Below are 26,399 nucleotides of genomic sequence, written 5' to 3'. Positions count from 1 at the left end.
TAAATAGACACCCAACATGCGTACAACCATTTTTATCTTTATGTATTAAAGCGCTGTATTTAACACCAAAGTTTAATTAATATTCTGCTTTTCTGTTTCTAACAGCAAAACTTTTCCCTCATCTCCATCAAACTTCCTCCCACCCCAACCTCTAACCTATTTTCCATCAGCAATATTTTAATAGTAGCTAAATCCAATTTAAATTAAAAATAGAAGAGTCAAATCTTCCCCCCAAAACCTTGACTGGCAAGAGAGAGAACTGTTTCTAAGGAAACTTTAGATGCAACAGTTAGTTCTGTATGCAGGCATGCACCATGTAGAAATTTAGTGTCCTGAAGCACTCATGTAAAGAAGCTGATTCTACAGGGATATGTAGATGAGCTTGGCTTCATATAAGGGCAGGACTGACTAAAAAGCAATGCTGAAAATGGAACATTTTCCCAAGTTAAAAATGTGCATTTTTATATTCCCTTTCAGAATATAAAATAAAACAAATTCATTCAAAGACTGGTTCACAAGGCTACATAAATAGAATGCTCCTATTTATCCTTGAGTTTTTCAGCCCAGGAAAGCGATATGCAGTGAAACTTTTACTAACCATCCTATTAGCCACGGTTAAATGTCCTAATTCCCTATAAAATCTCAGTCCCCACATAAGTACTTCCATATTAATGGTGCTATTATACGGTTGCCTGCTTCAGCAACTAGGAATACTACAGACCCTTCCTGCCCATTATCAGAAGTTTTCACTACGTTTTGACACCTGAAAATGAAAACAAGAAGTTGCAATAGTTTGCACCATGCATGTTACAAAAAACACATTTTGGCTATGGTAGTACAGCTAAACGGTCCAAAGACACTACTTGTTAGAAGCTGGCATGTGGCCTGCACCTTACCAAAGTAAGTATGTGCTACATGCTTCATTTCATTGACATGCCACAAAATTCTGCATCATCACCTGATGTTTCGTCTAGGCAATTTCCATTCCAGGATGTCCACAAAACATGATTTTGTAAAACATTTTTTGTAAGAAAGCCAGATGAATTTTTTTTTATCCCAGATCCTGGAAATTTTTATCAATAGCACCCAATTAATTCTTTTTCATAGTTTATTCATGCATAAGAGACGCTTGTTTCATTTTGAAATTTTAGACTGCTGATCTGAAGATGATCTCCCTTGAGATACTATCTTCCGACACATCAAAGATGAAAAGTCTCATAAGTTTCTCTTTGTTGCTTGAGTACCGTTTTCCTTTACATAAGATGATTACGGGAACAGCATGTCCCTGCCATATGAAAATAGTGATTTCAGTGTAATTCAGCCAGGGCAGAACAACTCCTCATGGACCAGAGGGACAGCATACCTTTCTCTGCCTCTCTGATCATCCACCATGTACTATTAATATCAAAAGCATAGCCAATACCGAATTGGACAGAATTGGGATCAGCAACATCAGGAAGAAAATACAAGCAAAAGAAAGGAGTACATTAATGACAGAGGAGGAACATGGAAGAGAAAAAGTGAATGAGACGTAATAAGAAAAAGAATAAAACAGATATAAAGTTAAGAAAAGTACTTTTAAAATGGCTGAAAGGTGACAGGTATGTCTCGTTTTAGAGGAAGTGGTGTTCAGGATTTATGTGGCAAGAGTTAAGATATATGTCTGTCACTCTTCACTTCTGTCTCCTGCTGCTTTTCCCTTCTTTCAATTTATTTCTCTCCATTTTCTCTGAATGGCATGTAGGCCTTTCCACATCTGTGTGTCATACTCTGTGAGCCCTGATGTAATCAAGTTACTGTTTAGTACCAAAATTCTTTAGACAGTTTTACAAACATGTATTTAATTGTTGAAAATGTAAGGGGTGGGAGAAATAAACCAGACAACTCTAGTGACTACATATGTGAAGATGCTTAAGAGAATAAATTAATCCAGCTGAGAGAGAAACCTGAGAAAAATCAGGATGGATTTGAATGTTTGATGGTACCACATGAACTAACTGTTTAATCCAACATGTATGGAATCTTAGACAACATTCCTCTTTGAGAACTCTCTAAAAGGTGGATGATGTGGTGATCTTCACACTGCTATTTGCAGAATTGCATCATACTCGTGATCTAAAACATATGGCATAAGCCTTTATACACAAGTACGAAGTCTTGAAAATGTGTAATGAATATTTGACAATATAGCTGCCTTAAAAGGCAGGCCAACCATAATTATGTTAAACAATGTTTAGTATCACTCTGGAGTAAGCCAGAACTGGACACAGTACTCCAGCTGGGGCCTCATCAGTACCGAGTAAAGCAGGACAATTACCTTCAGTGTCTTACATACAACACTCCTGTTACCACACCTGAGAATAATAATAGCCTTTTTGGCAGCTGCATCACATTGACAACTCATTCAGTTTGCAGTTCACTATAATCCCAAGATACTTTTCCACAGTACTACCACCTCAACAGTTATTCCCCATTTTGTACTTGTGCATTTGACTTTTCCTTCCTAAGTGAAGTACTCTGCACTTGTCTTTATTGAATTTCATCAGAATTCGGTAATGTAATGGGGAGAATTGGAAAGATGACAACCTTTAAAAAACATGCTTTAATCTGGTCCAGAATCTCCTGAAGCCCTTACGCTGCTCTAGACTAGCCTGTTTCAGAGGTTGTCATCCCTAGGTTCTCTCGGACGATCTCCGAGCACTTCACAGTAGTCAGTCTCAACATCCAGGTAAGGTAAGTAAAATTTCCCTCTTTTATAGGTGCGGGAACTAATGCAGCAATTGTCTGAGTGGCAGAGTCAATGGCAGAGCTGACAGCAGTACCCAGAATTCCTGTCTCCCCTGCTCTATTAGATTCTCTCCCCCCTGCATGCTTCATTTTTAATAATTCCCATTCTTGTGTGGTCTCTTCTCCCTGCAGGATGCAGGCAGCAGAGTGCATATACAAGAATCATGTTCTCTTGAGACATTACCTTCCACCTTATCAAATGTCAAAAGTCTAATAAGCGCTGCCTGCACACAGAAGGGAGTGAAACACCTAAGAGACAACTTGAGAATTGTGATGGGACAGACAAAAATACAAAGATACAAAGGACAACAGGAAAAGAAAAAGGACAAAAGTAACACAAAGCTGTGGTAGGAAGGCTACCGTACACTTACTCCCCATACAGCGATGTAAGCAAGAGAGCACCATTTTATCTTAGTTTAACATAGACCCGGCAGTTCAGGTCCTTGAAACCATTACAGGCTTGATCCTACGTTAAGAGCAATGAAGGTGGACACCTGCACCCACGCAGAGTTCCCCAGAAGTCAATGATGCTTCATGCAGGCGCAGGGGCTTGTTCAAAAAGTTCTCTTTGCTCGATCAGCACTTTACTATCTAGGTTACATTGTCCTTCTTCTAAACTATGCTAAGAAAACAGTATCAATCTTAGTTTAGCAAATGTGTCCCATGAACAAGCTTAATAATGAATTCATGCCACTTTAGATTCATTCCTGTAAAGCCCATAATTCATTACAGTATGTCAAGTGAAATCAACTGTTGCAAGGGACAAGTGTAAGAACAACAAATGTCTTGTTTTACCACCACAGCGGCGACTTATTAAAATATTTCTAGTGTGTTAAAGTAGTTATTCATAGACAGATGCCCTATGTTAATTTAACCGTGTTAACGCCTACGGTGCCAAAACTTATTTTTCAGCATGAATTCTATTGCTATCAATTAAATATCTGGCACCAAAGACTTAAGCTCCTGACAAAAAAAAAAAAATCTTCTTCAGTCCATCAAGTGACAATATTCAGTTCAGAGCCCTTAGTTTAAAAAGACCAGGGACACTTTCTACCCTCAAAACCTCTTCAGCTGTAAACAGAGATCCACTTCACACAAACTTTGAGGGCTTATCTTTATGCCCTAAAATAGATGCTGTTTAAATACAGCTTGTCTAACTTGATCTACTTTTTTGTTGAAATTACAAATTGGGTTAATGGAGATCATGGTGTTGATGAAATATACTTAAAACTTCTGAAAGACATTTGACTAGGTACTGCATGACATTTTGATTAAGAAACTAAAATGACAGAAAATCAACTTAGCACACACTAAATGGATTAAAAACTGGCTAATGGGTCTCAAAACATAATTGTACACGAGGAATGATCACTCAGTGTGTGTGTTTCTAGCGAGGTCCCACACAGACTGGTTCTCAGCTCTGCGCCATTTAATGTTTTTATCAATAATCTTAAAGAAAACACAAAATCACCACTGTTAAAGCTTGAAGATGACATCTTGAAGGAGAGGGTAAATAATGAAGAGGACAGACCACTACAGAGCTATATGGACCATTTGGTAAGCTGAGCATAAGAAAACAATGTGTTGCAACATGGCCAGATGTTAGGTCATACATCTAGGAACAAAGAATGTATCCCATATTTACAGGATGGGGTACTCTATCATGGGAAGTAGTGACATGGAAGAGATTTGGAAGTCATGGTAGATAATCAGCTGAACATGAGCTCCCACTGTGATGATGTGACTTAAAGGGCTGATGTGATTCTGCGAAGTCTAACCGGAGGAAATAATGAATAGGAGTGCAGAGGTTATTTTACTTCTATAACCGGCATTGGGGTGAGACCGCAACTGGAATACTGTGCCCAGTTATGGAATACACAAATAAAGAAGATGTTGATAAACTGGAGAGGGTTCAAAGAAGAACCTCAAGAATGATTACAGGACTGAAAAACATGCCTGACAGTGAAAGATTCTTGGACCTCAATCTATTCAGCTTATCAAAGAAAAAGTTAAAGGGTAACTTGATCATAGTTTACAAGTACCGACATGAGGAACAAATATTTGATAATAGAGGGCACGTCAATCTAGGAGACAAAGATATAACAAGATCCAATAGCTAGAAATTGAAGCCAGGCATATTCAAGCTAGACATATTCAGACTAGAAATAAGGTGTGCATTTTTAACAGAAAGGGTAATTAACATGGAGACAACCTGTCAAGAGTAGTGGTGGACTCTCCATCACTGGAAATATTGTAATTAAGATGATTTTATCTCAAGAATATGCTCTAGTTCAATCACCACTATTCTACTTTAGGCACAAATTAATTAACAAAAGTCCTGTGGCCTGTGTTATGCAGGAGATCAGACTAGATGGTCCAGTGGTCTCTTCTGGCCTTAAATTATGAACCTAGGCCTCTCAAACAGAAGAGTCCGTTAAATTTACTTCCAATCAAAGTTTTTATATAAACATACAGAGAGCGTAGGTGTGAAGAGCAGGTCTTGCCTCTTTCTTTGAGAGCTTCCAGGACCCTGGATACTAGAAATGAAGACATTTTGAGCAACTTAGCTCACTCCATTGTGAATTCTGGGTTTTCCCTGCAATACATTCTTTAGAACTTTGAGTTGAAACAAATGTAAAAAAGCTTCTGTTCAGACATCTCTTCTCCAGCAAATATGTATCATCCCCTCCTGGATAAACAGAATACAATGGACGTATGCACTAATGTTCTGTAGTAAGAAATGCAGCCTTTTTAATGCTCAACTTTACTGTTGTTCAGCTCCATCCGAACTATCAGATTTGGACTGAATGAGGCACAGACGTTCTCTGAGCCTTTATTCTACTGCCCATCACTGTAGTATCTGAACAGCAGTGAACAGACCTATTTCTGGCACTGATTTGTTAAGTGCCACTGGCCATATAAACTTCTTGGTGCTTCAGTTATTCCATTTGCAAAATGTAAGCAATGATATTTGTCTTCATTATCGAGTGCTGTAAGGCACATGTAATAAACCCCAAGCTCATTCTTTTAGGCCATGGCACCTTCGGGTAGAAAGAACAGGAAGAAAAGGCTCAGCATATGCTCAAGAAATCAGAGGCAAGCTTCTGATATCTCATCTCAACCAACCTAGAATTGTGTTATTTCAATATACCACTGAGCGGCTGCACTTGCATGAGGGGAGGGATAGCTCAGTGGTTTGAGCATTGGCCTGTTAAACCTAGGGTTGTGAGTTCAATCCCTGAGGGGGCCATTTAGGGATCTGGGGCAAAAATTGGGGATTGGCCCTACTTTGAGCAGGGGGTTGAACTAGATGACCTCCTGAGGTCCATTCCAACCCTGATATTCTATGATTCTATTCTATGTGTGAGCAAATAGCTATGAGCAATTGAAAATGCACCACAGTAAATCTATACCAGCATGTTCTAATATACAGGTTTCTAATTAATGCATATCACCCCACATAACAAATCTTAACTTAGCAAATAGGGAGCAGAACAGAAAAGGAAATGTGCAACACAGATTATTACTACTTCTACGTCTCATGTTATAGTAGGATCCAGATCAAGGCCCCACGCAGGTAAGCATTATATAAGAACATGGTGAGAGACATTCCCTGTCCCAAATTTATGAGTTTATTAAAGATCTCATACATCAAGTGGCTGTAACAAAGAAACGGAGGCAGGATGAGGAAACAGCGGAAAATATGGTTACATAGACGAGCAGTGCCCACAAATTTTCAAGTCAAGCAAATGGAATAACTTCAAACCTGCATTAGACACATTTTCTTCTCCCGATTCCCTCATCCTCCCTACATTTGTTTGTTACACCGACTTTTTGCATTTTGTCTTAGCTCTTTGAGGAGAAAGTCTGTCTGCTCCTATGTGTCTGTATTCCCCCTTTTGACTGGGCTCTGGATGCTACTGTAATACAAATAACACCACTCTCACATGTTTTGTGCATAATAAGTTAATAACAAATTTTGAAGGTTTAAAAGCATACACTCTGCACCCTTTAATTCCTACAAGTGCTCTGTCAGCATAGTCAATGAGGAAAAGAGGTGAAAAGCTAAAGAAAGTGATAACAGTAAATATTAAAATTCAACCCAAGGAAAGTGAGACATCATGGCCATAGTTCCTTAAAAATTCTACACAGTTCTCTTGTGTTATAGTACTAGGAGGAGGATTTTTGAACAGATGCCTTTTTTCACCCTTCATCAGGATTAGAGGCATCTGCTATTTCTTCAAATCAGTTTAGAGAGCAAATCAGCTCTGTACTAATGAAGAGTGTAATTCAAATGCCAACTAAAGCAGCAATTAAACAATTGAATATAATTTTTCTACCTCAAAAGCACCATCGCATTATGCTCAAATTTTCAGGCACAGACTTCCTGGTGATTTGCAACATGATTTTAAACTATGAATCACAAATTTTAATGCTATGAACTACCTATAACCTCATTTTAAAAACCAACTAATTTGGGGAAAATATATAAAAACTGGAGGCACATTCCATGCTTATTCCACCTGTTCAGCAATGTACTAAGAATCAGCTTCATAAGAGCTGATGATTGGAGTCAGGAAAATGAAAATTTTTTTCCCAGCGCAGATGTCACCCAAATTGATGACCCAAAGCCAAGTCACTTAATTTTCTTTTTAAAGCCAAACATTTTCCCATGTATAAAATAGGAACGAGAATAATATGATATCCTAATTGTGCTTCCTCTTTTTGAGCCCTAAATACAAGTAGAGTGTTTACAGCAGGGGTGGGCAAACTTTTCGGGCCGAGGGCCACATCCAGGAATAGAAATTGTATGGCGGGCCATGAATGCTCACAAAATTGGGGTTGGGGTGCGGGACGGGTGAGGGCTCTGGCTGGGGGTGAGGGCTCAGGGTGGGGCCAGAAATGAGGAGTTCAGGGTGCACGAGGGGGCTCCGGGCTGGGGAGTAGGGTGCTGGCTCCGGCGGGGAATGAGGAGTTTGGGGTGGAGGAGGGTGCTCCGGGTTGGGACCAAGGGGTTCAGAGGGTGAGAGGAGGATCAGGGCTGGGGGAGGGGGTTGGGGCATGGGGAGAGGCTATGGGGTGCAGGCTCCAGGCGGCGCTTACCTCAAGCGGCTCCCAGAAGCAGAGGCCATGTCCCCACTTTGGCTCCTACGCAGGAGCACCCATCAGCAGGCACCGCCCCTGCAGCTTCCATCGGCTGCAGTTCCCAGCCAATGGGAGCTGCGGGGGTGGTGCTTGGTGTGGCAGCAGCATGCAGAGCGGAGCCCCCTGGCTGCCCCTACACATAGGAGCCAGAGTGGGGCCATGCCGCTGCTTCCGGAAGCAGCGTGGAGCGGCCCCCGACCCTGCTCCACGGCTGGAGCGCTGGAGGGCGACAACCCCAGACCCCACTCTCTGCGGGCTGTAGTTTGCCCACCCCTGGTTTACAGGAATCTTTACATTTTCATTGAAAGTAAAAAAACCCACTAATTTGTTTTTAATAAGTTACAACCTTTTTTGTCCTTCCTTTCCCTGTCCATTGTCTCTACCTCATTCTTGTTCCCTTTTCTACATACAGCGTAGAAAGCTGTCATGTTTAGAGCAAATGTAATGTATTTTTGGAAAATTATATGAAAACTGAAGTGTAAATTAAGTACAATGGTAATTCTGGAAACGGGAGCACAGCTGGCCCGTAGGAAAGGATTCGAGTCCAATGTGGGTATTAACAATTCATATGTATCTTCTGGGATCTATTTACCTCAGCTGAAGAAGGCAAGAACATAAGGTGGTCTGTTGCTACAAAACTAAACTATATTGTATTTAGATCTTTCTTCTGCACTTAAATTATTAACCTCTTGGCACCAGCAGCCATAATGCCTTATGTTACTACCAATACTGCCAAATCTCCCTCGTCCCCAGGAGCTTATCAGTCTACCTGTATTCGTTTTTTAAAAGGTCCATCAATGTGGCATCCAAATGACTTCATGAGAAGTAAACAAGAATCTCTCTTCCAAAATTACTGGAAGAAACTAGCTTTAAGTTTTGGCTTTTTGAAAAAAAAAAAAAAAAAACACTATATAATTGAGGGTGCTGCTGAGCCGTCTGTGAGGAACGTATGTCTGCAGTTCTGCTTGGTTCCAGGCACACAAGCAAGACCCAAACCTACTATAACATAATACGTTCACTACCATGTGTAAGCCTGATACTTTAAGGGCAGATTTTGTAGTTTACATAAGGCTTGCGTAATGAATAACTTCAAATTAAACATTTTTGGTATTAAAACAAGAAAACAACAGGATTTATGTAGTTCACACAAAATAAGGATTCAAGTGTACTACCGTGAAATCCCCTGATCCATCCCTCAGAGAAATACTAACAGTTTTTACTATTGGTTGGCTATGGTTTGAGTAACAGTACACTTATCACCAGTACACACACAGAGCTATATATTTATGATACTTAGATCTTTTTTTTTTTCCTTGGAAAGCCAAATCTTCATTTAGGAGTCAAGTAAAATAATAGCATAATATACAATTAGCTTCATACTGTGTGGGTAGGACTTACCTAAAGGCTGCCAATAATGGAGCATAAACTGAGTCTCCGTCATACACATACAAATGGTCCCAACTGCATTCTGTAGCGAAGTGATTGAATCGAAGCCTCAGGATTGTATTTGGCCTAAACAAAAAATAAACCCTACATTAACCATACAAAAAACCCACAATGGCAGCATCTCCAAACAACTGCCTTGATGTGCAGTTTCACTCTCAAAGTGACTCAAAAAAAAAAAAAAAATCAGCTATTCACCTTACAGTAACTGTGATTTCTCAAGATATGTTGTCCATTTAGATTCTACTCTATGTAGCCCATGCATGAGATTTGGCTAGCAGTGTCCACTGGGGCCACACCTGTGCCCAGAACTTTCTCACCGCCCCACCCCAGCCCCCCAAAGGCATTAAGGGCAGGCTAGACCCAGCCATCCCTCTGTTCCTATGCCAATACAGAATTCTGTAGGTGGGAGGGGTATAGCTCAGTGGTTTGAGCATTGGCCTGCTAAACCCAGGGTTGTGAGTTCAATCCTTGAGGGGGTCATTTAGGGATCTGGGGCAAAAATTGGGGATTGGTCCTGCTTTGAGCAGGGGGTTGGACTAGATGAACTCCTGAGGTCCCTTCCAACCCTGATATTCTAGGATTCTATGAAAAGCAGGAAAGGAGGCTGGGCCATGAGATCCTTGATATCCACACTTCTCAATTTCTGTAAGGTAAGTATTCAATTATTAGACAGTGACTTGAGGAAAAATAGATTCCACTTTTGGTGACTAACAAGCATTTATTTGTTTGCATGGAATTGGATAAATATGGTATAACAACATATACAGCATAAGATACTTAAACAATGACCAGAGAGAACGAAAGAGTAGTGTCTTGCAAAGGTGTGTACTCAGCTCCATGTAGCTGCCCTATAGATTTCAGAACTAGGGATGTTTTTGAAACAGGCAGCAGAGGCTGCCTGAGCTCTAATGTGACCAAGTGACTAACCCATAAAAAGTTCTCATACAGTTGGAGTCCCACTTAGATAATCTGAGAGAATAGTGACTGACCCTTAACCATTTCTGCAAAGGCCAAACAATGTAAGTGTGTTCCTGAATGGTTTCGGCCTGCCAATATAAAAAGCCAGTGCCCTTACTACAAGTGTGTGAAACTTTGCTTTCCCTGGGAGTGAGGCTTGGGGAAGAAAACTGGGAGATGAACAGACTGGTTCATATGGAACTCAAACAATTTTTGGAAGGAACTTGAGACGAGGTCTGATTGTGACGCTATCCTTATGAAACACTATACAAGGAGGATCTGCCATGTGCCACCTATCCTTTGAGCTGTAAAAAAAAAAGCACTAAAAAAGCAGTCTTCACTGGAAGGTGGTATAGCGAACAAGTTGCTAAAGACTCGAAGGGTGGGAACCCATCTACCTTGCTAATCCTCTATTGAGACAGAAAGAGGAAGGGGGCTCCTAAATTGGGGGGAAATAACCATGTATGTGACTTTTCAGGAATCCATCTACTGCAGCGGTTCTCAAAGCCCAAGCCCCACCATGCAGGACCAAAGCCCAAGGGATTCAACCCTGTGTGGCAAGGCTCAGGCTAAAGCCTTTGGGCTTTGACCTCTTCCTCACCTGGGGTGGTGGGGCTCAGGTTTTGGCTTTGTGCTACCCTCCGGAGCAGTGGGACTCAGGCGGGCTCTGGCTTCGGTCCCCCTTCCTGGGGTCATGTACTAATTTTTTGTTGTCGGAAGGGGGTTGCGGTGCAATGAAGTTAGAGAACCCTTGGTCTACTGTATGATGAGAAAACACAATGTGGCCCTGGATAGGAGGGTGATGAAGTATTTTAAAGTTACATGAATTGAAATGGTAGTTGAGTCTGAATAAACATGGGTCCCTTATCTCTTCAGATGAGCTGCCACAACCGTCAAGTACTTGGTGAATACCCTCAGTGCTGTGGAAGACCAAAGGGCAAGACTTCGTACTGGCAGTGAAATGTTCATATTACAAATCGGAAGTATTTCCCATGGACCAGATGAATGAATGTGCAAGTAAGTGTCTTGGAAGTTGAGAGCCCTGAATCAGTCTTAAGGACCTAACAAGGGAATTATGAAAGCCAGAGTCATCATCCTGAATTTTCAATGATGGATGAACTTGCGGAGACATCAAAAGGTCCAGAAAAGGGATGCCTACCCCTTTCTTCTTTGGGAGGAGAAAATAATGGGAATAAAAAAAACCTCTCTCTGAACATAAAGGGCACGTTCCCTACTGCTCCAAGCTGTAAAAAGAGTATTTCTTACTTTAACAATCTCTCATGAAAGGGGTCCCTAAAAATGGAGAGGGAAGCAGGTAGGGAATATGAGGAAGGGACTGGAATTGGTCGAATACTCCTTGTTTACAGTTTCTAGGATCCACTGGTCCAAAGTGATCCATGTCCAGACCTCTAAAATTATAGAGATGGTTGCCAGGGGGAGGATGTAGAATGGAAGAGATCATCTGATGGCTTTCCAAAGCTCTTGACACTGGCATCAAACTTGCCACCTGGCAGAAGACCCAGACTGCCAGACAGTGGAAAAAGAGGAGGAAGGTCACTTGCACTGGAACCTCTGCTTCTTCCTCAGTGGTTTTGGAGTCCTCTGCAGTCTCTAGTAGTATTGAGCAGGCGGCTGTTGCCTGAAGGAGCTCTCAGATCTTTCCTGCTTCCTTCTTGGAGCTGAGACACACAGGCCAAGGGAACATGGATCATTCTGGGAGTCCTTTAAAGAATGGAAGGCCTCATCTGTCTTTGAATTAAGAAATTCATTGTCCTCAAAGAGAAAGCCCTCAATTGTAGGGCTGTCAAGCAATTAAAAAGATTAATCGCATGATTAATCGCACTGTTAAACAATAATAGAATACCATTTATTTAAATGCTTTTGGATGTTTTCTACATTTTCAAATATATTGATTTCAATTACAACACAGAATACAAAGTGTAGAGTGTTCACTTTATATTTATTTTTGATTACAAGTATTTGCACTGTAAAAAAAACAAAAGAAATAGTATTTTTCAATTCACCTTATACAAGTACTGTAATGCAATCTCTTTATCATGAAAGTTGAACTTACAAATGTAGAATTATGTGCAAAAAAACCTGCATTCAAAAATAAAACAATGTAAAATTTTAGAGCCTGCAAGTCCACTCAGTACTACTTCTTGTTCAGCCAATCACTCAGACAAACAAGTTGGTTTACATTTGCAGGAGATAATGCTGCCCGTTCTCGTGGCACTGTTATAGCCAATGTCGCAAGATATTTAGGTGCCAGATGCGCTAAAGATTCACATGTCCCTTCATGCTTCAACCACCACTCTAGAAGACATGTGTCCAGGCTGACGACAGGTTATACTCAACAATAATCCAAAGCAGCGCGGACCAACGCATGTTCATTTTCATTATCTGAGTCAGATGCCACCGGCACAAGCTTGGTTTTTGGTGGTTCGGGTTCTGTAGTTTCTGCATAGAGTGTTGCTCTGTAGCGAGGCAGCGTGGTTCCCCGCAGCCCTGGAGAGGGACGAGCCGCTCCGGACGCCAAAGTGGGCAGAGCCAGTGGAGCCTGCGCCAGCCCCCCAGAGGTCAAGGCGCAGGACAGGAAGCACAAAAGCCGAACCCCAGTGCTCACTAGAGACCCAGCCGCTGGACAAGCCAGACGCCTGTGGCCTAGCTCCCGGTTGGGAGACTCCTGCAATTGGCGACCGAGCCAAGGCCTGACCAGACCCCAGAGAAACTGTTAAGCCTGCCTGTGGCAAGTTACCCAGAGAAGCTGCCAAGCCTACCACTTGCTGGGTACCTGAGGAACCCATGGTACTTGATTCCCTGGAGGACACTGTCCAAGTGCAGGTACCTCTAGACGGGGAGGTAGGAAGTAGCCCGGGGGCAGCCGACCCTAGTCTGGCTGCAGCACACCTAGAGCCGATGTCAGTGTATTGCAGCCAGGATCCCCACTGACACAGCAGCAGGCCGTCTGCCGCTGCTAGGGCCCCAAGATGGGACGCAGCGGAGTGGGTGGGCCTGCATCCCCCCTGCCACCCAACATGCAGGTGACAGTCTCCCCCTCTCCCAGGCCCTTCGGAGCCAGGGCCAGGGTCTCCTGAACTTACCTCTTTGCTCAGCCCCTTTCTCAGGGCCTGGGCTTGGTGCTTATTTGTTTGCTCAGCCCCTGCCTGAGGGCCTGTGCCATGGACTCTTTGCCGCCCGCCCTAACATAGGGCCTGGGCTTATTGCTTAACGGTTTGCACCGTTCCTGTCCAAGGACCGGAGCGTGGGACTCGCTACTGTCTGCCAACCGGGCGTGAGTAACTGCTGTTTTGCCTCTACTGCTGCGTGAGACCCCGCAGCCAGACGAGTTCCTCGGACGTACCCAGACAGATGTAGCAAGGCGGGGTGGTTCCCTGCCGCCCTGGAGAGGGACGAGCTCTGGCCGAACCCTTCTACATGCTCTTAAGATTTCTGAAAGCAAGCCCCACACCCTGTCCCTCTCAGATTTTGGAAGGCACTTCAAATTCTTAAATCTTGGGTCAAGTGCTGTAGGTAGCTCTAAAAATCTCACACTGGTACCTTCTTTGCGTTTTGTCAGATCTGCAGGGACAGTGTTCTTAAAAAGAACAACATATGCTGGGTTATCATCCAGGACAGCTATAACATGAAATATATGGCAGAATGTGGGTAAAACAGAGCAGGGGACATACAATTCTGCCCCAAGGAGTTCAGTCAGAAATTTAATTAATGCTTATTTTTTTAATGAGCATTATCAGCATGAAAGCATGTCCTCTGGAATGGTGGCCAAAGCATGAAGGGGCATACAAATGTTTTGCATATCTGGCATGTAAATACCTTGCAATGCAGGCTACAAAATGCCATGCAAATGCCTGTTCTCACTTTCTGGTGACATTGTAAATAAGAAGAGGGCAGCATTAGCTCCTGTAAATGTAAACAAACTTGTTTGTCTTAGCGATTTGCTGAACAAGAAGTAGGACTGAGTGGACTCTGAAGTTTTACATTGTTTTGTTTTTGAATGCAGTCACGTAACAAACAAAAAAAATTTACCTTTGTAAATTGCACTTTCACTATAAAGAGATTGCCCTACAGTACTTGTATGAGGTGAATTGAAAAATACTATTTCTTTTATCATTTTTACAGTTCAAATATTTGTAAGCAAAATATACACTTTGATTTCAATTACAACACAGAATACAATATATATAAAAATGTAGAAAAACATGCATAATATTTAATAAATTTCAACTGGTATTCTATTATTTAACAGTGCAATTAAAACTGCAATTAATCACGAATAATTTTTTAATCACGATTAATTTTTTTGAGTTAATCACGTGAATTAACTGCAATTAATCGACAGCCCTACTCAGTTCTTTGGATCTCCATGGGAATCCCAAATGCTTGGAACCAGGATAATCTTTACATCTCAGATGTGACCGTGGTGAGTGACGCTGTATTAGATGAATCTAGTGCAGCCCACAGAGAAGTGTGAGATATCAGCTTCTCCTCATTCATTATAGATTTGAACTCTTTCCTAGACTCTAGAGCAGAGGTGGGCAAACTACAGCCCACGGGACCATCTTACCCGGTCCCTGAGCTCCCGGCTGGGGAGGCTAGCCTCCAGCCCCTCCCCCGCTGTCCTCCCTCCCCTGCACCAATGCCGCTGCGTGGGCAGCACGGCTTGCGCCCACCCACTTCCCAGGCTTTCCAGTAAGCCAGTCCTGCCACTCTGAGCGGCATGGTAAGGGGGCGGGAAGGGCGGGGGGTTGGATAAGGGGCAGGAGGTCCCGGGGGACAGTCAGGGCACAAGGGGTGGTCGGATGGGGCAGTCAGGAGACAGGGTGAAGGGGGGGTTCGATAGGGGGTGGGGTCCTGGGGAGGCAGTTAGGGACGGGGGTCCCAGGAGGAGGTGGATAGGGGAAAGGGGCCAGGCTGTTTGCGGAGGCACAGCCTTCCCTACTAGGCCCTCCATACCGTTTCGCAACCCCGATGTGGCCCTCGGGCCACAAAGATTGCCCACCCCTGCTCTAGAGGAAGTGCGACCATAAATTGAGACAGCTTGTCCCAGGGCAAATAATTGTATTTTGCTACCAGTTCTGGGTAATTAGTTTCTCACATCTAGAGACTGGCTAGGAGGTAGACTTTATTGCCCAAATACACACCACAAAGCTGGAGCTTTCTCCCTTTGTGTTGGTTTGGGAGGTCATTGCTGTTTGAACTTCTCCTGGACAGCGGCTACAAGAGATCCTGGCACTGGATGAGAACAAAAGTACTCAAATCCTTTTGAAGGCTGGAATCGATGCTGGAGTCTGCCACAAGTGCTTTGCGGGTTCCAACAGTCCCTGTTTTACAGGCGTGGTGAGCCTACCAAGCATGAAAAGGTAGGGAATGTTCAGCAGTTTACACGATTTCTCTGCATCTTACTTCCAGTCTGAATTTGTCTGGCTTCAACTTCCTGCTACTGCATCTTGATACACACCTTTGTCTACTAGGCTCAAGAGCTCTCTTAACAGCAGCGCAGGATTCACTCAGGGCATAATGTGAAGACACCTACACAATCAACAGTTTTATAGAAACTTTTCAGAGTAGAAACTATACTTCAGAATGGCATACCTTTACATTTGGCAAACCAGAGATAGAACAGACTATTTCTGTAAGGACATGTGCTTTGTTTTTGGCAGCGTAATTCTCTACTGTCTCCTTTCTGCCCAGCCTGAACCCTCATTCACACTGTCCTCTGATGCCAAGACTAAAGTCAAGTGAGAATGATAAGCTAGAAGAGCTTTGTGTGCAGCTCAGTACTTCAACTAACAGGTTCATTTTGTGCATCTCTCTACACCAAACATGTGGTATGACTGAGGAAGAAGATCCCTCACTCACTCCTCATAGAATATATGTTTTCCTGGGAAAGCAGCCGGATACATGCAAGGAAACGCTGCACCTGAACTAAGATTAGCTATTTTGATGTTTATCAGGGAATTGTGACTAGAACATTTTCTTTGCAAAAAATAAGTTAATAAGTAGAAAACTTTAGCATAGTGATATGAGATTAAAGCTTGTTATAATAGAATTGTTGAGCTTTGGAGAATTTTAAGGAACATTCCACAGAGACAAACACAGACCTCTTCTATTATTTGTTTCAGAGTAACAGCCGTGTTAGTCTGTATTCGCAAAAAGAAAAGGAGTACTTGTGGCACCTTAGAGACTAACCGATGAAGTGAGCTGTAGCTCACGAAAGCGTATGCTCAAATAAATTGGTTAGTCTCTAAGGTGCCACAAGTCCTCCTTTTCTTCTATTATTTGAAATTCAAAACAGGGTGGAGTCAAATCTTTTTACAAAACCAACGGAAACTAAATGTGCAGAGAACATTGTTAAAAATGTATTCTTTGCTGTTTCAAGATCTTAGGGAACTGGATCCCGCAAGATGCTGAGTAACCTCAACTCCCATGAATTTCAGCACAGATGAAGTCACTCATTCCATCACAAAACTTCGTCTTTATTCAGAAACCTGCCCATTTAGCCTCTTTCCAGAGTTCCACAGTTCTGCTTCAACCTCACTTAAAGCTACACTGTTTAATGCATGACAGCTGACAGTTCAAATGTTTAAAAACTAGACTGATTTTGCAGCTCTGGTGCCAGCACTCACCCATACACACACACAAAAAAATCTAAAAAACACAAACATTTATGATGGTTACACCACTAATCAGATGACTGTCAGAAGCTAAACGCTGTAAGTGTCATTCTTAAAATTACTGCAAAAGTCAGTAAAAGCAAAAAAAAAAAAAAAAAAAAAAAAAAGCGATCAATGTCACAGTGTAACACTAACAGATCCCGGTCATCGGCGGGCAGGCTCAAACCTGGGACCTTTGGAGCTAAATGCATGAGCCTCTACTGCATGAGCTAGAAGCCACAGGGCTCTTAACTAAGGCTGTAGCAGACTCATTAATCTCTAAGTGGTCTCAATGCCACTAGAGGGAAACAATCACTACACCCAGGAGGTGTGTGGGTTACAACAGCAACAGGAGGATGTTGGTGTGGGCGATTCCCAACTGCCTTTTCAGACTTTAAGAGACCTTTCCAAGAAGGGCAACCATTCCTTTGAAGTCATTGGGAACTAATGAGTAAATACACATTTGGAAAGCAACAGAAGCTCAGCATTTATTTGAAAATTGATAGTTTTTTTCCATGCACAGGATATCTTTAAAGTTAGAGCTCTCTGCTTTTGGCATGGGGGGGGGGGGGGGGAGGAGTTACAAATGCAGTCTAGCCTACCATCTGAAATTCGGAAATCTGGAGGGTTTACAACCATAACATTTAAGTCATTTTACCACAAGGACAAAATTCTATTCATTTTGATCTTTTCAACTATCCAATTTTATAAAGCAGTCAAGCCATTGAAATTCACCATTTAGAAAGAAAGGGCAATGTTGATTATTATGAGAGTGTTCTTTCCCACAATAATTCATAAAAGTGAGTGAAACCAAGGTCTAAACGTGTTCAGAAATTGAACTGCACTTAAAATTACTGTAAATAACACCCTCTAAAAATTAAGATGTTTGCTACTTACTTTCCTTCAATGAGCCATGTGCATTTTGTTTTGTATTTATAATTTCCAGGCCCATCTGTTACATATCCAGAAGATCCAGTTAGCCTGTAAATAAAAATTAGAAATGTAGGTTCCAGTGTGATTAAATACTTGAGTTTTTCCAACCATCTTAGTTTCAAAAAAATACCCTGATTAAAGCACCCAGCTTTAGGTTTTCATTTATTGAATGGCCATTATAAAAAATACACACACAAATGGATCAGACAATTGGGATTCTGCTATTGTACTCTTGGTCTGTACCCCTTGTCGTAACTAGCCAGAGTACCCACAAGTTCTGCAGGAAATTCAAGGTGGTGTTCTCATCTGGCTTCCTTCTCAGACCAGCAACTCAGACAAATGGTATTTCTTTCATAACTGAAGACAGGTACAGAAAGAGTAACGTAGGGAGGATGGCAACAGAGCTTCCCTTAATCGAGCAGTGAAAAGTGATGAAACAAGGTACTTGTTTATAAGGACTGTAGTGAAAACAAATAGAAAATGAAAGATTTGTTTAAAACAAACTGCAAAGTTACTACAAAAGTAAAACGTTCAAAATACAACAAAGTACTACTTTCAAAAGCAGAGTCTCAAGGGTAACTTATGGTCCAGTCCAGATTCGACTCATGTTACAGACTCTCGTCTGAGACCTATGTGCTGAACTCCCCTTAGTCTCCTCTCCATTTGAAAATGGAATAATCCCTCTCTGTCAGTGCCTGGATCAATTATAACTCATTTCTGCTTTGAAGACTTTGATAACCCACATTACAGGCAATGGTCCCTGTTCCTGGTATAAGTTTATTTCTTAAATATGCTGCCTCTTCCAACAATTTGTTTCCCCTTAGACTACTCAAAACTATTTTCCACTGTCTTTGTTAAAATGCATCACTGCTGGACACAGATTGAATGTATGATTTTAGGCACTCATTAGCAGATTCATAAAATCTAGCATTTGAGGTGTTTGTGTAAAAACAAAAACAAAATCCTACTTATGGAAGAATTTGAGAGCAAGAGAGGATGTACTGGTGTGGAGTGAGTGATTAAGTGTCCTCAATTAAAACTGTATTTCTCTGATGTTTCCTTTTCTCCCTGGGAGTAATTACTTCCAAATTAGCATTCCAATTGGCCAGTTAAGACTCAGGCCTGTGTGTCACTTGCAATGCGTATGCTAATACTCCACTTTAAGCAACACAAATGCACATTTTAAATTATATAAAATCCAATCTTACTAAAAGGTAGACAAAATTATTTGTAACAGCAGGTACCCAATATAACCTCATAAATTAAGGATAATTAGCAAATTCTATCATAACATGTTATGAAAACTAGGGCTGTCAAGTGATTAAAAACATTAATCACGATTAATTGTGATGTTAAACAATAGAATACCATTTATTTAAATATTTTGGGGTGTTTTCTACATTTTCAAATATATCAATTTCAATTACAACACAGAACACGAAGTGTACATCACTAACTTTATATTTATTTTTGATTACAAATATTTGCACTGTAAAAACCAAAAGAAATAGTATTTTTCAATTCACCCCATACAAGTACTATAATGCAATCTCTTTATCATGAAAATTGAACTTACAAATGTAGAATTATGTACAAAAAAACCCTGCACTCAAAAATAAAACAATGTAAAACTTTAGAGCCTACAAGTCCACTCAGTCCTACTTCTTGTTCAGCCAATCGCTCAGACAAACAAGTTTGTTTACATTTGCAGGAGATAATGCTGCCCACTTCTTGTTTACAATGTCACCTGAAAGCGAGAACAGGTGTTTGCCTGGCACAGTTGTAGCTGGCATTGCAAGATATTTACATGCCAGATGCACTAAAGATTCATATGTCCCCTCATGCTTTGACCACCTCTCCAAAAGACATGTGTCCATGCTGATATCGGGTTCTGCTCGATAACTATCCAAAGCAGTGTGGATAGACGCATGTTCATTTTCATCATCTGAGTCAGATGCCACCAGCAGAAGGTTGATTTTCTTTTTTGGTGGTTTGGGTTCTGTAAGTTTCTGCTTCGGAGTGTTGCTTTTTTAAGACTTCTGAAAGCATGCTCCACACTTCGTCACTCTCGGATTTTGGAAGGCAATTGAGACTTTTGGGTCAAGCACCGTAGCTATCTTTAGAAATCTCACATTGGTACCTTTCTTGCATTTTGTCAAATCTGCAGTGAAAGTGTTCTTAAAACAAACAACATGTGCTGGGTCATCATCTGAGACTGCTATAACATGAAGTATATGGCAGAATGCAGGTAAAACAGAGCAGGAGACACACAATTCTCCCCCGCCGAGGAGTTCAGTCACAAATTTAATTAATGCTTTTTTTTTTTTTTTTTTTTTCAAATGAGCATCGTCAGCATACAAGGATGTCCTCTGGAATGGTGGCCGAAGCATGAAGGCATATGAATGTTTAGCATATCTGGCACATAAAATACCTTGCAATGCCAGCTACAGAAGTGCCATGTGAACGCCTGTTCTTACTGTTAGGTGATATTATAAACAAGAAGCAGGCAGCATTATCTCCCGTAAATATAAACAAACAAAGTTTGACATTGCTTTAGTTTTGAGTGCAGTTATATAACCAAAAAAAAAAAATCTACATTTGTAAATTGCACTTTCATGATAAAAATTGCACTACAGTACTTGTATGAGGTGAATTGAAAAAACACTTTCATCATTTTTACAGTGCAAATATTTAATAAAAAATAACAAAGTGAGCTCTGTACACTTCGTATTCTGTGCTGTAATTTAAATCAATATATTTGAAAATGTAGAAAAACCATCCACAAATATTTAAAAAATTTCAATTGGTATACTATTCTTTAATAGTGCGATTAAAACCGCAATTCATCCAGGTTAATTTTTTTTAAACTGAGATTAATTTTGAGTAAATCACGTGAGTTAACTGTGATTAATCGACAGCCCAAATAAAAACCCATCCTCACACTGCAGAAAATGCAGTTACTCCAAGAAGCTAAACTTCTTGTGGGTAGTGGCTTTGTATCTCACATCCTACCTCTGCTTCAGTTATTATATCAACTGAAAACTCTATTTTTTAATTACACACTCATAAGTCCCCACTATTTCAGTACCATGGAAGCAAGAGTCCTTTCCAGGAGATAAATGTGAAAAATTTCTCCAAATCCTGGCTCTCACCCTCCATCTGGAAGAGAACGGAGTACTAAACCATGACTTCATTCACCCTCCCCCACATTTGGGTCATTCCACTATTTACAAGCTCACCAGGCTTCTGGAACCCCAGGGCTTGTGAGATTTAAAACCACTACAAGTTACAGGTTCCTTGCTTTTTTCCTCAGTTTAACTATTGACTGGTGCTGAGCAACATCCTTCCCCAAGGGAGCAGCAGCAGTGGACACGTGCAACCCATCCTGAGAAAGTCTGAGAATCCATCATTTCAGAGTAGCAGCCGTGTTAGTCTGTATTCGCAAAAAGAAAAGGAGTACCTGTGGCACCTTAGAGACTAACCAATTCATTTGAGCATAAGCTTTCAAGCTCACGAAAGCTTATGCTCAAATAAATTTGTTAGTCTCTAAGGTGCCATAGGTACTCCTCTTCTTTTTGAGAATCCATCGGAATTTAGGGGAGAGAGCAAGATCAAGACCAAAACTATCTGGTCCAGTTTGACAGATACACATAAAATGAGACCAAGTAGTCCTAGTGGTTCCTCACAGATGCATTATAAAAAGAAGAGTACCAAAAGCCAGTGGAAAATTTTACAAGAGAATTTTGGCATTAAAACCATTGTGAAGTAGCAATCAGCATGTTCCAGCAACATTTTCTGGCAACTGAGCAGCCACAAGACGCTCCACTGGAGAATATGCTTGTATTTTAAAGCAACTTCACAAGTTCTCAGAGAAGTATATTTTATCAGAGCTGGTCGGAAAAAAGTTAGACAGAACCATTTCTGGAGAATGCAGCTCCACCAAAATGAAATATACTTTATGAAATCATGTGGATTTCACCAAAAATGGAAAGAAGTTCCAACTATGTCAAAATGTCCCATTTCAATGTTTAAGAAAAAAATGGTTTAACTTTTCCTTTCTAAATGACTTGCTTGGAATTTTTTTTCAAATTTTGTATGCTATATATTATAAATAAAAGTCACATGGAAGTGAAACGTTCCCATTTTACTGAAGCTAACTATTTTGACTGACCCAAAATGAAAGTTTTGACATTTTCTTTCATTGAGAAATTTCAAATTTGGGGTGTTTGTTTCAAATTGGAACTAAAACAAATGTTGATGTCGTCACTGAATTCCCACTCTCTGCACAGCTCTACATTTTATACTTTCCAGCTTAATATATCCGGGCCCAAAACTTTTAAGCCTGAAGTTCAGCACCGAGTCCATTTTGGGACAACTAGAGCAGTGGCCCAATTTTCAGAGGTGTGCTGAGTTCCTGCAGCTTCCATGAACTTCAGTGAGGAGGCTTGAACTATTTTTGTTTGTTTGTTTTTTCAATTGTTCAGCATTTCTGAAGAGTCAGACTATCCATTTATATTTTTAAACAAGGACTCAGGTACCTAATTCTAGGCACTAATATTTGAAAAATTTGGCCCTCTTTTCTAAACATTAAGCTTTTGAAAAGAGCGTCAATGGGGAGCCTGGGAATCTTAATATTTTAAATAAGCTGATGTTTCAACTCTGAAGGCACTTTGCCTGCAACTGATAGCATGCACACTTTGGAAAGGGAATAAATCTCAGGAGCTAAAAAACAATCTGCCATGCTCTCAAACAACTAGCAAACTTTACCCAGGAATCATTATGAACAACCTGCTCTGCTCTGGAAACAATTACTCTGGCATTCACTACAGAAAAATGATCAAAGGCAATATAAGATAATGTCTCAAACATTCCAGGAAATCTTACATGCTCCAGTGTTAACAGAACTTAGACATATTTGAACAATCCAAAAACAAAATGAACTGTTTAAGTTAAAAAAAAATCAAGACTTAAATCAACAAAGTTTCCTTGGTAAAAACAAGACCTGAAATACTAATCTGTAAATGATTTACATCCCTCACTAACCTTTGGAACATATTTCATTAAACTCAAATAAACCCACGTATAATAAGTATCACTGCAGAGAGTTCAACACTTTCCAAAGCAAATGAAATTGAAGCTACGTTCTCTGCACTCTGGTATTACAGAACACATGGTATTGTATGAACAACCCACAAGCTGGAGATAAGGAGAAATACTTGGCACCAAAGCAAGCTAAGGCTGGAGCCTTATTGTTAAATTCAACAAAAACGAGCTGATAAACGAATAAACTGGGTTCCCAATACTAATGAAAAACAAAAACCCTAGATTTTTTCTAATATTGGTCCTCTGTCTACACTACACAAAAATCTACCATATTAAAGCACTGTACTTGAGCCTGGTAGGGGCCCATCATGTCCTTAAACATGGTTTGGTTTTCCCTATGTGAATACGATCAGAACATATGATATAGGAGCAAGGTACTTAAGGTATGGGAAAATTTGCAGTGTAGCTAGTGCCACCCCAACACCAGATGATATGACAACCAGAACCATTATAAGAGAGATCTTTTTACTAACATACTATTGGGAATAAAGGTCTCTTGAGTCCTATACTGTCACTGATTCTCAAACAGTTTGACTCATTGACATCAGTATTTTGTATATTTATAATGTTATCACCTAGATACTATGGTGATGGGCATTCTAGAAATGAACTAAAAATTGTACGCATATATTAATCCATAACTTGAATGCTGTGTATTCTGACTGTTCTATCCTAAACCAGCAATGCATTACATCATTCTGTAATGACAGGTTTCAGAGTAACAGCCATGTTAGTCTGTATCCGCAAAAAGAAAAGGAGGACTTGTGGTGCCTTAGAGACTAACAAATTTATTTGAGCATAAGCTTTCGTGAGCTACAGCTCACTTCATCGGATGCATTCAGTGGAAATTACAGTGGGGAGATTTATATACACAGAGAACATGAAACACTGGGTGTTACCATACACACTGTAAGGAGAGTGATCAGGTAAGGTGAGCTATTACCAGCAGGAGGGGGGGGGGGGGAGGCGACGACTTTTGTAGTGATAATCAAGGTGGGCCATTTCCAGCAGTTGACAAGAATGTCTGAGGAACAGCGGGGGGGTCGGGGGGGGGGAATAAACATGGGGACATAGTTTTACTTTGTGTAATGACCCACCCACCCCCAGTCTTTATTCAAGCCTAAATTAATTGTATTCAGTTTGCAAATTAATTCCAATTCAGCAGTCTCTCGTTGGAGTCTGTTTTTGAAGTTTTTTTGTGAAGAACTGCCACTTTTAGGTCTGTAATCGAGTGACCAAAGAGATGGAAGTGTTCTCCGACTGGTTTTTGAATGTTATAATTCTTGACGTCTGATTTGTGTCCATTTACTCTTTTATGTAGAGACTGTCCAGTTTGACCAATGTACATGGCAGAGGGGCATTGCTGGCACATAATGGCATAGATCACATTGGTAGATGTGCAGGTGAACGAGCCTCTTGATAGTGTGGCTGATGTGATTAGGTCCTATGATGGTGTCCCCTGAATAGATATGTGGACACAGTTGGCAATGGGCTTTGTTGCAAGGATAGGTTCACTTCCTTGAGGAATTCCACCATGATTTCAACAATTTCCATCCCACCATCAACCTCAGCCTGGACCAGTCCACACAAGAGATCCACTTCCTGGACACTACTGTTCTAATAAGCGATAGTCACATAAACACCACCCTATACTGGAAACCTACTGACCGCTATGCCTACCTACATGCCTCCAGCTTTCATCCAGACCACACCACACGGTCCATTGTATTGTAGAGCTTGGCTGTAGACAACCGCATTTGCTCCAACCCCTCAGACAGAGACAAACACCTACAAGATCTCTATCAAGCATTCTTACAACTACAATACCCACCTGCTGAAGTGAAGAAACAGATTGACAGAGCCAGAAGAGTACCCAGAAGTCACCTACTGCAGGACAGGCCCAACAAAGAAAACAACAGAACGCCACTAGCCACCACCTTCAGCCCCCAACTAAAACCTCTCCAACGCATCATCAAGGATCTACAACCTATCCTGAAGGATGACCCATCACTCTCACAGATCTTGGGAGACAGGCCAGTCCTTACTTACAGACAGCCCCCCAACCTGAAGCAAATACTCACCAGCAACCACACACCACACAACAGAACCAATAACCCAGAAACCTATCCTTGCAACAAAGCCCGTTGCCAACTGTGTCCACATATCTATTCAGGGTCCACATATCTATTCAGGGGACACCATCATAGGGTCTAATCACATCAGTCACACTATCAGAGGCTCGTTCACCTGCACATCTACCAATGTGGTATATGCCATCATGTGCCAGCAATGCCCCTCTGCCATGTAGATTGGCCAAACTGGACAGTCTCTACGTAAAAGAATAAATGGACACAAATCAGACGTCTTTTTGTGTTTTCCACTGAATGCATCCGATGAAGTGAGCTGTAGCTCATGAAAGCTTATGCTTATGCTCAAATAAATGTGTTAGTCTCTAAGGTGCCACAAGTACTCCTTATCATTCTGTAAGGAAGCTCTTCTGGACTGTTCAGGTTTTAACTGGCTCCAGCCTCTCTTCTTGACCGGGACAAGCAGTTGCTTTAATGTAAGGACAACAGCAAACAAATGAAGGGAGTGAGGACAGAGAGGCTTAACACCTTCAGAGTTCTAAGAGGGACTTGGAGGACCTCCAGGGTGGAAAAATGCTATAAACAATATCTGTTTTATAAATACACCTCAGACTTTTTGGATTTATAAAATCAAAAGTAACTAGTTCATTTTTAAGATTAACAGATGGCAAAACTATAATTTATGGTACTGAGGTAACATTTTCCAAAGCACTTAGGTGACTTAAAAGCCTAAGGGTATGTCTACACTACGGAATAAGGTCGAATTTATAGAAGTCGGTTTTTTAGAAATCGGTTTTATATATTCGAGTGTGTGTGTCCCCACAGAAGTGCATTAAGTGCATTAACTCGGCGGAGTGCTTCCACAGTACCAAGGCTAGAGTCGACTTCCAGAGCGTTGCACTGTGGGTAGCTATCCCACAGTTCCCGCAGTCTCCGCTGCCCATTGGAATTCTGGGTTGAGATCCCAATGCCTGATGGGGCTGAAACATTGTCGCGGGTGGTTCTGGGTACATATCGTCAGTCCCCCCTTCCCTCCCTCCCTCCCTCCCTCCGTGAAAGCAAGGGCAGACAATCGTTTCGCGCCTTTTTTCCTGAGTTACCTGTGTGGACACCATACCACCGCAAGCATGGAGCCCGCTCAGGTAACCGTCACCGTATGTCTCCTGGGTGCTGGCAGACGCGGTACGGCATTGCTACACAGTAGCAGCAACCCATTTCCTTGTGGCAGCAGACAGTACAATACGACTGGTAGCCGTCCTCGTCA

General features: G+C 41.4%; 1 protein-coding gene across 2 annotated transcripts in view; it reads right to left on the bottom strand.

Moving 5' to 3' along the window:
* Positions 1–26,399, bottom strand: part of ATRN (attractin) — a 265,369-nt gene that overhangs the window by 182,247 nt on the left and 56,723 nt on the right. For both annotated transcript variants that reach the window (XR_012639386.1, XM_074951939.1), the window contains exons 2-3: positions 17,910–17,993; positions 9,331–9,444 (exon numbers count right to left, since the gene is read on the bottom strand). Coding sequence is in view for 1 of the 2 variants with exons in the window: in XM_074951939.1 (XP_074808040.1) it covers positions 9,331–9,444; positions 17,910–17,993 (198 nt within the window). In the remaining variant the exon portion in view is untranslated. The remainder of the gene's footprint in view (positions 1–9,330; positions 9,445–17,909; positions 17,994–26,399) is intronic.

The sequence above is a fragment of the Natator depressus genome, chromosome 4 (genome assembly GCF_965152275.1).
Source record: "Natator depressus isolate rNatDep1 chromosome 4, rNatDep2.hap1, whole genome shotgun sequence".
NCBI classification, from domain to species: domain Eukaryota; kingdom Metazoa; phylum Chordata; order Testudines; family Cheloniidae; genus Natator; species Natator depressus.
This window is presented reverse-complemented; position numbering and strand designations above follow the sequence as displayed.